Here is a 17,646-nt window from a genome sequence, read left to right as displayed (position 1 = left end):
GCAGGAATTTAGCACCGCTGCTTAAAACGACCCAAAGAAGTGCAACTCTTAGAAATACGGCTCTTGCTCTTACCTTTTGCAGCCTGAAACCTGGCTGCCTGGCTGGTGACAGACTAGGTTATCACTTCTGGTTACTGTCAGGGCAGGCTGGCATCCTCTGGACTGACTACCGAGCGCTGCCAGACAGGCTGGTGGCTGCCTAATGTTGTTAATTGTCCCTTATTTCCTTAATGATTTGAAATGCATGTGCACGCATCCCTTCCCCCAGCTTCAGTAATTCTTAAACTTTCCTGTATCTGCTTAATTTCTTCTCCCCCATCTTGTTTTCGAAGTTATTTGCTCCTCCTTTGTGATGCGCAGGGCTCTACATGTTGATAGCATTAGTTAATACAAATTTTGACTTTGTTTCACAGTCTTCTACCTCATCCTCTGCAACTTGCTACAAAACAGTCCTCCTCCATGTGACGAACAGGTACTCTCAGTGTGAGGCCAGTAGCAAACACCGCCCCAGCTACTTCTGCTGTGCCATTATTAGGATGTTGCACTGGTTGGCACTAAGGACCTTTTTTTTCTGTATGTCAGGCAAACTGACTTCTGGATGCTCCGGCCATACCCATCACCGTGATGCCTACGTTTGTTTGCCTGGGGGGGGATTCCTGAATGGGAATCCATGGCAGGAGGTTGTGCTTCTGCTTTTCAAGAGAAGAGTAAAAGAGAAGGCATTTCCATGCCAGCGCAGCATTCCCAAGCATCTGGTAATCACAAAAACATACTGCAGTGCTATTTGGACACACTTGCTGAGGTCCTGAAAGGAGTAAGATAAGGCAGCATGGTACTGTATGCTAGCAGATGTTTTATCTCTCCCTGGCGCTAGTGGTGCTGGTATGGGGTTGCCGTGATGCTGTCATATCGTACAGCCAGTTCTCACCATCTTGGTATTCTGCAGACGAAGGTGTATCCTTAAATCCTGCCCCTCCTGAGGACTTGCCTTTAGGGAGTGGTGTGGCACCTCAGCCGGATCAGCCGGGAGCTGGGGCCTGTCCCCGCGCAGCAGAGGTGTGTGGGGCTCTCCTGGCAGCGCTGCCTCAGCCGCAGAGCGGCACAGCTGCTGCACTGACACAGCGATGCCGCGATAGCGGCCCTACCGTGCTGCAGCAAGTAAATGCATAAATACACCAGATACGTCTATCGTCTGCTTTGGTGCTAACTCAGGAACAGGTAACGTGACACTGCAGCAATTGTGTATGCAAGCTTTAAGTTTCACCATTTTAAAAAAGGGCAGGGAATCAATCCTTTCTTACACACGCTAATGGTACCCACCCTGCCCCTCCCTCCCCAGCTCATCTTCTCCGAAACATAAACTCACAGGTTAGCGCACTCCCCCAAGAGTTGGGAGCTCTCAGTTTGGTGCCCTCCTCTGACTGGGAGAATTCACACCTATGTATTTCACCTTCCTCTTTCACAAGTTAAAGCAGCAGAAGATAGGTTGTCTTCAACCCCTTTTATAAATGAAAGGAAGCCCTTCTTATTATTTTTAATTCTTTGGAGAAAGAAGAGTGCATAAAAGCAGATGTTTGGAGCACCCACCTGCAAGAGGCAAGTTCTGGGTCCAGGTCTCTGCTCCAAGGACTGTTCAAGTGAACTGCCCCCATCACACAGACTTACCTCCAGAATTAAAGGTTTGGAAGATCTGGGATTAAGCTATATCATCTTTAAATACAGGTGACTTGGTTTATTAAATCAATGATAAATCAAGCGGACCAGCAGAGACCGAGAATTTCCCACAACTGTATGAATGCCCAGTCAGAAGGGCAGCAGTGCAAAACTCATTACTCAGTTCTGCACTCATTGATGTTTGAATGACTAAGGTACCGAAATGCAGTACCGAAGGAACAATAATTTTACAGAAGGTAATGAATTCAAATTCACAAACCAACCTTTTCCTTGCACCACTGTAAAAATATTTAGCATTTACTATATACATATTTTATGTCTTCAAAGTGCTGAAATTTTTTAATGAATTCTGAAATCCCCAGGAGAAATACTTAAAGTTGCATACCCCTGTGCTGAAGAGGAAGGAACCAAGGAAAGGAAAAAGGTTAAATGAGTGTCTGAGGTCAGAAAATAGGCAGTAGGAGGGAGAATTGGGATTAGGCTTCAAACACGCATAATTTTCAGCTCCCAAAACATATGCCCTCAAAAAGAAGGAAAATAATTCAATCTGTGCATGCACTTCCACCATAATAAACACAAATACACTTGGGTACTTAATACCACTGACACAGAGGTTCTGTGAAAAAGAGAGTTTAACAAAGAATATTTTCCTAATACGGTAAAGAGGAGCAAAAAAATAGCATCAGTTATTGCCTGATTAGTATCAAACGTGCTTATCTTATTCTTCCCAAAAGATAAATGCATACGAGTAATATCACAAGAATCTGCTATCATGATACCACATTTTTGTGACAGCTATAGACGTCCCATGCATAAAAGATTTCCCTGCCTAGTCACTGTGGGACACAACTCTGATGGGCAGGAGGGGCAAAGAAAGGGGGAAAGGGAATGGCCTGCACACCTCCTGCCATCTGCTACCCATGATACAGGTGGCTGGTTAATGGTGTGAGAGGGAGGGAGGTGAGGGTCCACGTTACCGGCTCTCCACTCATCCATCTCCCTTCCCTTCCCTTCCCAGCAATTGCAAGTCTGACGTGGTCTCCTAATCACTTCATGACTGTCTTTTAAAATAATTAAGGACATTTTCACTTCTCCTATTTATTTACCTTAACCTGCTTCATTTTAAGAAAACACATTCACTATTTCTTATTCTTCTTGCTAACTTCCTCTGTGACAGAAGACAATAGGGTATAATTACTTCAGACACCTGTTGTAAAGTCAGTAGCCAATCATGTTACAAAGTGTTTGCACATTTCCACCTGCTTCAACTCTTTCTAATTACTCATATTTACTGGAAAATCTGTAGGACAGTACATATACAGGTCTTCAAGGTTGTGGGCTGTGTTGGAGACAACTTAGTGTTTCATAAGGTGAACAAAATTATCTAAGGAGAACTTACTTCAGGCTTCATCCCTATAGACATGGAAGACTTGGTTGATAATTGGGGGGGTTAACAAGTTGGACAGGGCTCTGAGCAACCTGATCTAGTGGAAGATGTGCCTGCCCACAGCAGGGGAACTGGACTAGATGACCTTTAGAGGTCCCTTCCAACCCAACTATTCTATGATCCTATAATCTGAAGACAGAAAGTAACTGTACTGAAAGTGATCACAAACCATAAGATTGATCATGGAAATTATATACTTTCTAAGGAGAAGAAAGGAGGAAAGCAACAGAAGAGAATACCTGGACAGCATATGCAGAAGGAATAGGAGTTGGGTGGAAGGCAGTCCTGATGTATTCAGCACAGCTCAATGAACTTCATTCGATAGCTCTTTAGGAGATGTCAAAGATTTACCTTAAGTAGGAGCAATTATCCTTGGAAAGTCATAGAAGATACTGAAGGGACCGAAGAAGGGCTAAAAGAATATTTAAGATGGGAGAAAAGGAAGATTCGGAAAGTTATAGCCAGCCTAACTGCAGGGACCAGCAAGTTTCTAGAAGAACTGTTTAAAAATCCAGTCACCATGCCCTGGTCCTCATGGACTATGAGACCTTCTGACTTTGCTCCTGGCCACCTGAAATAAACACTTAGGAATATGTGCACGTATCTGTATAGATCTATATCTATGGAGGATAACAAAGAAAAAGCATGATCTTGCCTGCCATGTGTTACCCGACAGAGCTTCTATGGTCCAAGAAAAACTCAAGATGTTTATAATGAGGTTGTTCGGTATGAATCATCTCAGAACAAATTTCCTTCCTTTGTTGGAAAACTGGCTGACTAAATCAGCAGCCGCAAAGAGAAGCCCAGCAGGACTTGGACACCGATGGTGCGACTCCTGATGCAGTGACACATGACGTGCCCCATACACAAACTAGCTTCAGTCAAAATGCAGTGGTTGCACAAGAAGTTGAAGTGCACGTTTAGAGAATAATTATTGGTATTGAAGCACAAGTGGACTGGAACACGCCAAGGGAATCTGCAATGACCTGCTCCATGCTGTGGCTTGGAGGAGAGCTCAGGCTCTCTGGGGAGGATCCAGGAGTCAAGAACTTCCCACAACAGGGTAAGAACAGAAAATGGATTTGATGAACTACAGAAATCAGTCAGGTGAAATTCAGTAAGACAAGAGTAGCCCTTGAGAAAGTAAGATTAAATAAATAAATAGCAAATTAAATAAATAAAATAGCAAATAAATTAGAAGACCGATTTAACAGGGAGGTGGGGAGAGGACACAAAAAGATTTGGAAGTTTTAATATACTTCAAATTAAATATAGTGGTCTTGCAAAAGAATAAGCAAATAAATCACAGGATAATTCAAGTTGGAAGGGAGCTCAAGAAGTTTCCATTCCAACCCCAGATCAAAGCAGGACCAGCTGTGAGATGAGACCAGGTTGCTCAGGGCTTCATTGAGCCAGGTCTTGAAAACCTCCAAGGACAGAGACTGGACAGCCTCTGTGAGCAACCTGTCCCCTGCCTTGCCTGTCCTCCTGGGGAGGAAGTTTATCTTCCCATCCTGTCAGCACCTTTCCTCTTTCAGTTTTTGTACCCAAAGTCGCCTTTTCTCCAGCCAGCCCTGGTCCCCCAGCCTCTCCTCAGTGGGCAAGTGCTCCAGCCCTGACCATCTTGGTGGCCCTTCACTGAACTCCCCTCTCCTAAATAAAAAAGGAGGTATTTAATAAAAGTAGCATATTGTAACACATGGGAAGGAACTTCTGTGCCATACGCAGCCACCACCAAGGTCTCATATGGGGCAGCATCCAGTTTTAGCCACTGCACTTCAAGGAGGATGGAGGCACACTGAGGGAATCCAGGAGAGAGTAACAACAACAAACAGAAGTCTAGAAAACACCAAGGCATGGCCCTGGTTAGGTAAATGTGGGTCCCCAGTGGTCTGGTCACCCCTGAGCTGGTCTGAGAAGTTTGTCGGTGACTCCTGATTTTCTGCTGCCTTCTCCACCTCTGCCCGGCAAGGCTCGCCCTCTCTCACACTTCCACATCGCAGAGCTGGTGCATGGGGAGAAGAGGAGCTGCTGAACATAACCTCTGGGCTTATTGCCCCGCTGCCTCTTCCGCTGTCTCACTGCAGGGCTGAGCCTTGGGAAATTGCTCCCATCCCCTGGCACTGCAGCCCCAGAGAGGTGCAGAGGGAAGGAGAGAAACAGCAGCAAACCCTGCTCCCTCCGATGCACATTATCTAACTCGCTAACTATAATTCAGTCTAGCTCCAGAAATGAGGAGAATTTTGGATCAAATCCCAGAAAAATCACTCTTGGCATGGCGAACAATCTTTAAAGGTGCAACGACTGAAAGAAACAAATGAAAATCGGATGAATGGGGCTGTCTGGCCCCTTTTGTGCTCATCACTCCAAATGTTTTAGGACCGTGGGAGAGCAGTTGTGCTGTCTCAATAGATGTTGCTTCCCTGAATGTTCCCAGAGCTCGGGGGAGAGCTTGTCTTACTGGCAGGAATAATCGCAGATCCTCCTTCGAAAACAAGATCTTCAGAGATGGACTTTTTTCAAGTGAAATTTGAAATTCTTTTAGAGAAGCAGAAGTTAGAAATAACATTTCTTATTAGAATAAGTACGTTTTGCATTGGTATATTTCTTTTTCTTCTCCTGAAAATACGTTACATGAAGATTTCCAGAAAATCACTTGCCATCTTGGAACAGCTTTCTTGCAGGCAGGCAGTGGGTGACAGGCGTGAGCAGCGACACCATGCTCCAGGTCAGTGCACCCTGTCAGCAGCTCCCAGCAAGGTTTCACAAGAGGGTGCATGCCATGGCCAGCACACCCCAGGAGGGGAGACAGCTGGCCCAGGACCACAGCGAGCCTGCAAAGACCGTCCCCTCCAGCCGGCGGCAGGGCGAGAAGGAAAGCCACCCTTCCACACCAGGGTCGATGCTCTAGGTCCTGTGCACCTCCAGCTCCTCCTCCATGCAGACCCATACTTTGCACATTTTCCTCTGACGAGAAAAGACTAATAACACAGCTGTGCTTCTCTTTCACCCAGCTGACACCCTCATTCATGCGATGGTGATCTTCTCTGATAGGCAGTCAGTTTTCATTTGATTTCGATCCAGTGAGCCAGGAGTTGGGTTCCTGCTGGGGAGGACCGACTAAGGGTCTTCCCAGCGGTTTGCTAAGGCTACGGCTGCCCTGCCCGGCTCCTAGAGGTGCAGTATTACAGACGCAGCTCTGGCCCCACGACCTGTGGCGAGCAGCCAAGCCTCTTCTGATTGACAACACCTCTTCTGCTGGTGCTGCCAGCTACAAGTGCGCCCCAGCCTTTTAGCCTTGCATAGAGGATACAAACTTCCAGACAAATATCACCAATAAAGATTACGAGACTGGTCCCTGAACATTAGGTATAGGTATCTACATTTTAGCCAAAAAAAACCCAACAAAAAAAAAGTGGGCTCTTTCAGAAGGCACCCCAAAGTAAGTACAACTTTTTTTCCAGCAGCTCAAAAATGTAAATGTTAGATATTACAATTCAGCTTTGACTCTGAAATATTCAGATTTTCAATAAGAATAGTTTATTTGACAGTAGAAACTACCTTGTCTTCTCCATTTTTCATACAATCCTCCTTCATTTTTCATACAATCTTGCCAATATAGAGCTTCTAGCTCACAAGACTGAGTGTGAAAAACAGTAAATTAATAAAGAACATCTGTCCCCATCTTGAAAGAACATCTGTCCCCTTCTTGGTGTAGTATTTATGGCTTCAGTTTGGATCATTAATACCAAATATAGAATCGGCTTCCTTAATTCCATATGCTGAAGCAGCATGTAGGTATGATCCACATCCCACGACTTTATTTCTAAAATGCTAGCTTCTGTAACTTTCTTGAAAAAATTGTATCTTTCTATTCAGGCAGAAATAACTTAGGTTTTTCATAATGCCTTTATCAGTTTACTTGTCCATTAAATACACAATACTCAAGGAATTTACAGATGAAAGTTTGCTGAAATTTACATTTCAAGATCAGGCCTCTATGGCATTAATATCTATCTGAATTAAAAAGACAATTGTCAGTAACATCTATACCATGCAATAAAAATAGATTCAGCTAAGCATTTTTCTTTTGATGTTAAATTGAAGGTCTTCATAGTTCAGTCATCCTTCCATATTAAAAATAAAATGCACCTAAAAATATGAACCTTGGAGCATTTTGTTTGGATTTTAAATACTCATGTTCATCCTCTCAACAGACACTATTTTATGCTTAAAAAAAATGGAAGTAAGAAACCTTAGAAATTACAACAGAATTAAATAATCTAGACAACTGTATTTTTGTATTTGTTGCTTCTTAAATCTACTAGTAAAGAATTCTGTTATTTCACCAGTAATTTCAACCATTGATAAAACTCATTCTTCATTGCTTCTTAGATAATCTCATTTTACACACCAATATTCTCCTGGGCGTATTTTCCTTCATTCACTGTAATCTTTAAATCCTTCCAAAGCAGAGAAGGAGACAGGAAAACAAAGAGGAAACAAGCAAATTTTAAAATGTCATACTGTGGTTCAAAATTAAAAAACTAAAGGTGGGTCTCATGAGACAAGAGTTTTATTTTTGTCTGCTTCAAACTTTCAGGGTCATCTTAGCCAACCTGCAACATCCCTGTACCTCAATTTTCTTAGCTGTAAAATGGAAAACACGATTTTAAATGACATAGCCCCACAGTGCACTGGAAATACAAATGCATTAGTATCTGTGAAGTATTTGGAAGACATTATTGAGTTGAAGGTATTATTTCAGAAAGCAGCAAAATTATTTCACAATTTTCCTATAGAATCACAGAATAGTTTGGGTTGGAAGGGTCATCTAGTCCAACTGCCCTGCCGTGGGCAGGGACATCTTCAACTAGATCAGGTTAAAACCTGCCTTCACTAATTCTGTCTCTTGTTTTTATTACACTTTTCCTCTATTGTAGATAAAGGATCTCTGGTACTAACTCCATTTAAATGACTGTCTCCTGCATATCGATCCTAATCCTGCAATGAATTATTATAGCTCACAAAATAACATTACAAGGCAGAATCCCAACAATCGGGGTAGCTTTATTTCAAACTTACTACCCAGTCATTACAATGACCTTACATTTAAGTTATCTTGTGTTTTAGGGAAAAAAAAAAAAAAAAAAAAAAGGAGTAAGAGCCCTCAGACCATGGGACCAAAGAACCCAGAAAGGCTTTCAAAATTAAGTCTGGGTTCAGCATCTCTGGGAAAGAACTTCTGCCAGCCTTTGTGAATAATTTTTCCAACTCTCTGAGATCTTAGAGGATTCTTTTCCTTCCATCACAGCCCACTGGGGTTCCTCCCATATGGGCCATGACTAGGTTTATCCTACCAGAAAGCTTACTCTGACTCATTACCACTTTTTGTTCCCAGAGGCAGACACAGCACAGAGCTTTCCCCAGAGCCCTAAAGAGGCGTCTGCCCACCGCCTCCCAAAATGACAGACCTCTCCCATCTCGGGGTGCACCACAGGTTCAGCCCTATGGGGAGAGTGTGCGCAGCATCGGGGTGACGCCTGACCCGGCTCTGCTTCTGCAAGGAGCGGTGTGGGCAGAGGCGCTCCCCGCACCTCCCTAACCGCCTGCCGCAGGGAGGATGCTTTCGGCCCTCACTCCCGACTCGAGGCAGGGTGCAGTGCTCTGAACGCTACGGTGAGAGGTCTTATGGACCATGGTGGCTAAAAGCACCGTATGTCACTGACTGGAGCAATAAATAGCAACAGCCTCGGGGCTCGCAGTCTGGGATATGCTTGCAGATAGTACCTAAAGCTTCTCTGCTGCCTGGAGAATTACAAATCCTAAAGAACTGACATTTTAATTGGTGTATTTTAATGAACTTAGCTATGCTTCTTTTTAACCTCCAAAGCTCTTCCCCCCAAATATCTATTTCCCCCCACACCGTGATTTCAGGGGTGAATGAAGAGCCCAGTCCCTTCAACAGGACTCCTCCTGTTGATTTTGGTTCTGAAGTCCTTAGGCTTTGCCTGTATGATTTCAGTTCTATTTTAAAGGTTTAGGCAATCTTAAGAGCAACCTCAGCTATTTTAAACTACATTAATTTGATCATATTAATCTAGAGTTTGCAGGCTCAGAATTCAACATCCACAGTCAAAGATGACTCAGACCGCTCAATCTTCTCTGGATTTTTTTTTCCTTTTTTTTTGGAAAACAAACCATCTCACAACCTTCTGTATTACCTTTTCGGCAGTTGTGATTTATCCAACCAGACGTCAAAGACTTTTGAAGTTGGACGACCAACTGGAGAGTTGGATGACCAAACCTATTCCAGTGGGGAATCTAAATTGGTTAGACTCATTGTTTATATTAGGAATTTCCCCTCTTAGGTCGCAAACAGTCTGCTAGGGAACTGTGAATGAAGGTACACGCTGGCCTTGAGACAAAACCACCCACATTAAGTAAATTTAAATCAGTGCTTCCTGCAGGAAACAAAGTGTTGTGTTACTTACAAGCAGATTTGATTATGGTTTAGAGAATTGTTTAAACCCATTTAGCAGATCAACAAACACTGGTTGATATCTGATGCAAAGATCAACATGCTTGATGACTCCCATGTAAAAGTTTAGTGAAAACACAGGCCATAGTAAAGATGGAAACACCTGATCTCACCATTTTCTCAAAATACCTTCAGATTTTAGATTTTAAATTGAGGCTAAAAATAGTCTTACCCTAACATTTCTGAAATAAAATCAAGTTCACGAAAGCAATACCATGAATAAGCTCTCAATACCATGTTGGCCTCTCTCTTCAAGGCCATAAAAATACCCATTAATTTCATCGTCAAGAATACACCTAAAACCCTTTCAAAAAATCACAGCATCAAAGATGTCTTTATGCACATCTGTCTACTATAGCATCCAGTAAACATGCAGATTCATATAGCAGCATGCAAACAGCCTAGCAAAGAAAGGGTTAAGACAAAGAATATCCTCAAAGCAATTCCAATAATCCCTCTAGATCGTTCTGTTTGTGAGAAGTATTCTAGCTGGAAAGCTGGACTGGTATCAGCTCAGAAGTTGTTGTTGATCTGACATAAGCCAAAGGAACCTGCAAACTGCAAGAAGGAAGTTGCTAGATAAAAAAAAAAACCATGGAGCAGAAGGCTCATGTTAAGAATCAGTTGCATCTCCTTTATTTTCCAGAAACAATTATTTTACCTTTAATTTCAAAGGGGCTTTGGGAAAAGATTGAAGGAAATGCAGTTCATTTTAGCAAAGCACATATTGCAAAAAAGAAATTTAAAAATCTATTTTTGGGCTAGAATGGTTGAAGAAATCCCTGATTAGCCTCTTAATAGGGTGAGTCCAATTTAGTGAGAATGATCACCAGAGGGAGTCATTGACTTTCCCATTAAAGTCCAAGGGGATTTTACATACATCAGGAGTGCAGAATTTGGGGGCAGAGCTGAGAAAGATTCCAAACAGACTGGAGTTCAGGGACTAACACAAAACACTGTTTTATGGATTTCGTCTGAATCCATTTTCCCCTTTGGAGTCCCAAAGGATGACTGCTATATCCCATGGTGAAAGTTAGAGAGAAGGCACCAAAGTCATTAATTCAGTGGGCACACACTCCCACAAAAAAAAAATCCCAGCACTTAATTGGTTTTAAAGTGGTTTGGAGTTGTGTAAGTACTAACTGCTCAGTTTTCTCTTTGGATATGCAACATATCACAGTCCTTCTGGAAAAGCAATTTTTACTAGCCCAAAGAAGACCTCCAGGTGCCACATATGAGAGTGTGTCATACCTCTTGGGAACATCAGGACTTCAAACAGGAAAAGAAAAGAGTGAAAAGGAGACAGGAAGAATTGCTAGTATGTTTTTTTGGGTTGTTTTAATTCGGTTTTTTTTTTTTCCTTCAATTTTAGTGACGAAAAGAGGAAGTAAGAATAGGGATTTGTGAACCAAGTGGTAACCTGAACTAAGTAGATGAACCAGTCTACTCAGCCATGAGCAAGTGTGTATTTCACACTCAAACACCAAAATTTCATGACCTTCAAAGAAATATTTTCATGTTAAGAACTGGGCTTTTCCTTGCTGGACTTCCGCTCAACCTTGTTCTTGCCACAAAAGCCCATCAGACTTTGGTTTGAAAACAAGCTCATTGACTAGGCAACTTTCCCCTTAATTCTGTACAATAACATTGTACAGCAGAAAATTAGGAGATTAAAAAAAGGCAAGGAAACAGCCCCACCCAACGAAATGCAATTTCACTTCCCTAGAAATGTCCCCTGAACAAATGGAATTCAATTTGTTTCTGTGTTCCCAGGTAACGGCAGCACCTTGTTTTGCTTGTTTATTTAATTACTACTTCTTGTTCATGCAATTAGCTGAGAGACTGCAGCCTTTTGTTCATTACGTTAACCATAACACGGTTATTTGCATAGCTGTTTCCATTTTGAGGCTGAATTTTGGATAGAGGCTCTATTTTGGGCTGTGGCAGGCAGAACCACTGGGAAGCCTCACGCAGGGCAGCATGCAGCAACCCGCTCCTTCGTGGAGTGAGTCGCTCCAGAAATCGCACTGGCTGCCCATCTGCTTCTGACGGCAAGTCAAAGCCCTATTTCCAACATGCGCTGCAAAGCACCGCATGGCTTAAGACCTGGTTGTCTTTCATCGTATGTACCACCAAAAAACAGCTGAGTTCATCCTAAAGCATTTTTGCCAACGGGCTGTCCAAGCTTAACTTTACTGCCCTTTAGAATGGTACAAGACATCACCCTGGTCAACGTGTGCTTGATTTAAAATTATCAGTACTCTTATTGTGGTTGGGTGAAAAAAATTTAGAGATGGAGGCTACTTTAGGCTTTCTTCCATGAACAGTTTGATTTAACATCCAGTTGAGTCTAGCACTGTTGTGATGCTCAAATGAGTTGTTGCACAGTTAAATCTTCTTTTAAACACTCAAGATATCCCCAGATCACAAAGTTTAGCAGAATGCTGACCCTCTCCATTAATAAATGCAGCAGTCGCTGCCCCCCAAGTCCTCTGAGTTTCTGGCAGTGAACTGATGTCAGCTTATTTTTATCTAGGATGCTCAGAAACTGAGGAATCTGCACCTTCTTACAGAAACAAGAGGTGGAGTCAGTGCCGGTGGGAGTCTGCATGCTCTGGTGCGCAGGAGGCACCTTCATCTCAGCCTCCAGGCACCTGAACACCCCCAAAACTCTATCTCTCGGGAGAAACTGCACACCAACTTACACTATTTGAAATATAGAGAACTGGAACAGACAGCTTGGAAAAATTGTCAATCTTTGTAGTTTACAATTCAGCCTTCATATATGACCCACAGCTATGGTTAGGATTAGTTCTGTAACCAATTGCAGCAAGGCACAGCCTTTTAACGGCATCGTTTTAACCCTACCTGTGCCATCTGCCTCTCCAGCTTTGACCGGGGAATATCATCAAAATAGTTTTCATTTCTTCTTCTCCTTGCATCGCCCTGCATGATAATGTGGGGAACGTCCAGGGAGCCACCAGTAGTGAAAGTGCTTTGGCTAAGTGATGGAGACAACTGAGGAGGAGTGTGGTTACCGCTGGGTTCCTGGACAGAGAGGAAAAAAATGCAGCATAAGAACAGCAGCATATTGCTGACTTAAAACCACACATTTAAAAGTGTATTTGAATTATTCATACTAAAAAATTAAGGAACAATTCCTGAAGTAGAGGTTACTGTGGGTGAACTTTTGAGATTTGCTACCTAAGGTGCAGAGCCCATGTGGAAAGAAAAATAATTCACTATTTACATGAACTACTGGCAAATTCCCTCTCCAAAACCTCCTTGTGTAATATATAATCTCTTCCAGGACTGCTAGAGAGATAAAACAGTGAGTTACTTCTTGTCAAGGCCCAAATAAAGCCATGATTTAGGACCAGCTATTTGTAAGATGAAATACATTCTCACCACTTCTGAGCAGCCACTCAGAGCAGTGAAAGTGATTTGAAAGTGATGTGAACTCTAGCAACATCTCTTGCTGGGAAAAAGAAATGCATGAACATTTACAAACTATAGACACTTTGCAATTTTTCTAGGTCTTGCAGAACATCCGTTTAACTTGAAATACTGGATATCAGAAAGAAGCTAAATAACAATTCCTAGAGTGCATGAAAGCATCAGAGTACCAATATTTCACCAGGCTTTTCTTCTAATCTGTGCTGAACTGTGACCTTGTATCAGTCAATGTGCAAATACCACAGGGAATTGATACATGAACTCTCTCTAATAAACAGCTAAGCATGTCCTCCCAATTATACGTTTTACCAGGATCTGCCACCACACAGCTCACAGCCAGCCACCGTATATATGTTTGGAAACACCTATTCTCATGCACATCACATCACTTGTTGGTGACCAGCTCCACCATTCAACAGTCTCGGAGATTGCAATCAGCAGAAGCAGAGCTACAGTGCACTGGCCAGCCAGTCTGCACACATACCACCCCAGTGCGGACTGTAAAACACTGCCATAGCAACTGGATGGGGAAACATGTTCCTCTCTGACGATGTAGGTTACTGGGCTCAATTTATCTGACACTAGAGAGTTCTCTGACAGTAAGTTCTCTGGAGGCAGAACGTACCCAAGAGTGTGTTTGCACAGTGCAGACCTTGTCTAAATTACCTATTGCTGTACTACTGCATTTCAATATTGAACAACAAGAAGGGACCTGAAGATATTAGAGGAAGCAAAGACCTGCTCCAGTGTGCATGGAGGGTAAAAAACCCTGCCTTTTTATTTAAAGAAAGGATTAAAGCAGATATTTCATGCACGATTACATTGAAGCAAACCTAATTCTGAAAAGCGTCAAGGTACTTTACTCCATGCTGTTAAGAAACAAGATCTGGTGTAAGAAATCAGAGAGCTGTTATTTCTTCCAAATGGAAAGGAAAGTTGCAATTCTCTGAATTCATTCAAGTGATAGCAACATCTGATGTTAATACTTGAAATGTAGGAGTCTACGTGACATTATTCCTTGCAATCACAGTAACGGATTAGTATTTTCCATGTTGGTTGGCTAAAATCAGGAATATATAGTTTTTAATTCTCTAGCTTTCCTATGATCTGAGACAAGCACTTGACATTTCCCAGGGCAAAGAAAGGAGTGTTTTCCTCTTAGGAATAGTCTTTTTCCCTCCTTCACGAAAATCCACCTACATTTGGCCCAGTTAAAAGCTTCTGAAAAGCTGTAATCTGCACACACTCAGAAGATTTGGTGAGGCATAATGTCTAAAGCCTACCCCCAGTTCTTCCACGGGCCCAGTTCTGACTAGATGGTGCAGACGCCTCTGCCCTGAAAATAACCTGAGTACAGGGGCACCAAACCTTTCTAATGACTGCTACTTGCCCCTCCAGCCAGGTGCATAACCTCTCTCTGATCTGAATCACGATTCACCTACTGTTAGTAGACTGATAGGGCCATCAGCACATCAAAGTGACAGATGACTGTGCAATGGATATACAGATTCCAGCTCTCATCGAGCTTTTCGTATTTTATCAAACTGTATCTAAAGAGGAAATTCACTCAGAAATCTGTATCGGAAGATTGCTGGCAAGGCAAATCAGAAAAGAATTATAAAGTCAAGAAATAAAAGAAGTATGGTGCCTCTGCATTATGGAACAGTATATAATTGTATGATTTTATGCTATTTTCTCAAAGTCGTCCTTCACAGCACAGATGGATCCTCAACTGTGCAGCATGTTGTCATATACTCAGCACTGTGTTATCATTAGTTATCGTGTAGTCAGTGTTTTATTCTCACCTCGTTTCGTGGCCCCAAACCTCTTCCCTAAACTCTATTCAAATCATGCTCTGAAGATAGGGTGACTAATATTGTCATTTTAATGATGCTTGTAAGTGCTTTACAAACGTCAATCAACTTATTTTCACCACACCCTGTGACTTCTGGCATTTTATAATCACCACTTCAGTGTGGGGGACCTGAGACACACAGACAAAGGTTAAAAAATATCAGCCACTTTGGATGCCCAAGTACAATATCTGTTGCCTGATTTTCCATGTGCTTGTATTCAAAACTCCACTTCTGTTGATCTAATTGGCAGCACTGTGTGCTCAGCTTTGTATAAATCAGACTCCAGACTCTAGTCAAACATGCAGAATGTTGGTAACATACGATTAGTGACTGTTTATGAGGCAATTACCTAAATAACTTACCAAGCGTTATCCAAGGGCTTTGTGGCAAAAGCAGGTGTAAATCTGTATTTTCATAGCTACAGCTATTCCTTTAATCATGAGTCTCTCTCCCATTCTTCCTTCATTGCTCTTCCTCACTCCATACCCACGTTCTCATCTCCTTTACACTCTACAGACCAGGCATGGATGCCCATGCAGGTGCTATCATGTAGTCAGTACCATGCTACTGTTAGTCACCAGGTATTCACATCACGTTTCCACCCTGTTGTGAATGCATGGATACATGCCCTACAGGGATGCCTGATCATATATTTCACTGTCGAAATCTGCTTCATCCCCACCTCTCAGTCCTGCCGGTCACGTAACGCTGGAACCACACAGGTCAGGACTGGAAGGGAGCTTAAGAGGTCCTTCCCCAGGCTGCCTAGGCACACCTCATGCCCCACAGATGTTTGTGTAACCAGTTCCTAAAAACAGGAATCCTCTCTAATGAATTCATTCTTGTCTTAAACTATCATTACTATTGTAACACTGCTTCTTCAAATTTTCAGTCTGAATTGTCATTCCTTCAGTTTAAATTCCAGCTTCCTGTGCGAACCGGACGAGGATGGGGTTCCATGAAAAACATGGAAACTGGTCCTGTAATTAAAGACTATAATGCACTCAAGGAAAGAAAGCCAGATTGCATAGGTGACCTGAGATCCAGCATTTTCTAACTTTTGAGTATATGATTTTGAAATAAAAATAACTTTTCCTTAGTACACAGTTATTGTGGCAATAATATATTTTGTGGATATTTTTATGTTTGTTGCTTTTCCTCAATATTTAACCATTTTTTTACTTTGAAAGATTTTAAAAGCTAGTACAGAAAGAGTTGAAAAAGATGAAGAGAGTTAGCCATGCTTAGGTTGACCTTGGGACCTTAAAGGTAGACTCTTTAAACTATCTTTTCTAATAGATATAAATTGATCTTTTAGTAGCCACAGATACATTATTTAAACCAATTTTCAAGCTAAAAATTATTGCAAACTACAGACTAAATACTATGTCCTCGTTTCATTTGAAATGGCATAGTAGCAGTTGATGGGAAAGAAAATCTTAATCCAAACTCAATCCAATCCTCCTCTTTAGGATTCTCTTGAAGACTCCAATACCACGAGGTGATGAATGAAATTTAGCACTTGCCCGCATCAGTAGCTCTAGCTGTGGAGCAGCAGACTACTTTTTATCATTTTGACTACAGGTGGAGGATATCCAGTTTCCTCTTCACTATTAACTGAGAATATACAGTCCTAACCAATAACATGGGCTGTGGAAACTTTCCCACCTGCTGAAGAGGAACTAATTCCCCAGTCCAGAGCACTGAAAGTATTGAGCGAAAATGTGAGACTTTCAAATGATTCCTTTTTCCTGGGAGTGTTTTAACACCTGCCATGCATCAGGAGATCATTCACATAATACATCAAATATAAAATACAAGAAAAATATCCACACATTTGTGCAATGTGCCTTAGAGCAGGATGTTATAGACTTTTGAGACCTTTTTCAACATGGCTGGTCATGGAAATTGTAAGTGTATGTAAAAATAAGTCCTCATTCTGTCTTTCTCTATTTCTCTTTACACCAGGAAATTCAACTTGGGAGCACCGACACTCTCTGACATTTGGAAATTTAGTTCCAAATGAGATTCCAGTCAGAAATGCAGCCCCATAAAACTAATCAGATCCAATCAAATGCAAAAGGTGTGACCTAAAATGCCAAAATAATAAGCGTTGCTATGAACTCCGTTGGAGAAAACACAGTAGGAATGGTCATCAGACCACAACTCGATAAGGGTAACAGACAGCAAGGAAGTAAAGGCATTGGATTGGAGAAACCGATTGAAGGTGGTGCAACAAGAGGAGATTAAATCTGGTCAAGTGTGGAAAAACCCCAGGGACATTGCAACAAGGTTTCTGAAAGAGGGAATACAAATGAAAATTAAAAACGTGACAAACTTTTGATACACAGAAACATCTTAATGGCATTTGTATCTCAACAATTTCAAGAGGCTCTCTTTGAACACAGCATAAAGCATAAGCCTGAAAAGTGCAAGCATTTGAAAACATGAAAGGAAAATGGTAACTCTCCTTCCGCAATATCAATCGCCTGGGCTGGGGTTCCTGTGGGCAAATGTAGACGTGTAGCTTGTACACACCTGCTCCCATGCTAGTTTCTTGAGCAACGAAGATAAGCCGGTACTTCTAAGATACTACTTATCTCAAACTAAGGTAGACATCTGAAACAGGTCAGATGAATCACCCTGTAAAAATATGAATTTATCTCCGCTGG

The 17,646-nt window shown here is 42.1% G+C and overlaps 1 protein-coding gene across 1 annotated transcript in view; it reads right to left on the bottom strand.

Moving 5' to 3' along the window:
- Positions 1-17,646, bottom strand: part of ANKS1B (ankyrin repeat and sterile alpha motif domain containing 1B) — a 450,276-nt gene that overhangs the window by 37,465 nt on the left and 395,165 nt on the right. Inside the window, 1 exon segment of the mRNA XM_009321298.1 lies at positions 12,531-12,710. Within this exon segment, the coding sequence (XP_009319573.1) occupies positions 12,531-12,710 (180 nt within the window).

This window comes from Pygoscelis adeliae, unplaced genomic scaffold (assembly GCF_000699105.1).
Source record: "Pygoscelis adeliae isolate BGI_AS28 unplaced genomic scaffold, ASM69910v1 Scaffold232, whole genome shotgun sequence".
NCBI lineage: Eukaryota > Metazoa > Chordata > Aves > Sphenisciformes > Spheniscidae > Pygoscelis > Pygoscelis adeliae.
Note: the sequence above shows the minus strand (reverse complement) of the source record. Positions and strands in the feature narration are given on the sequence as shown.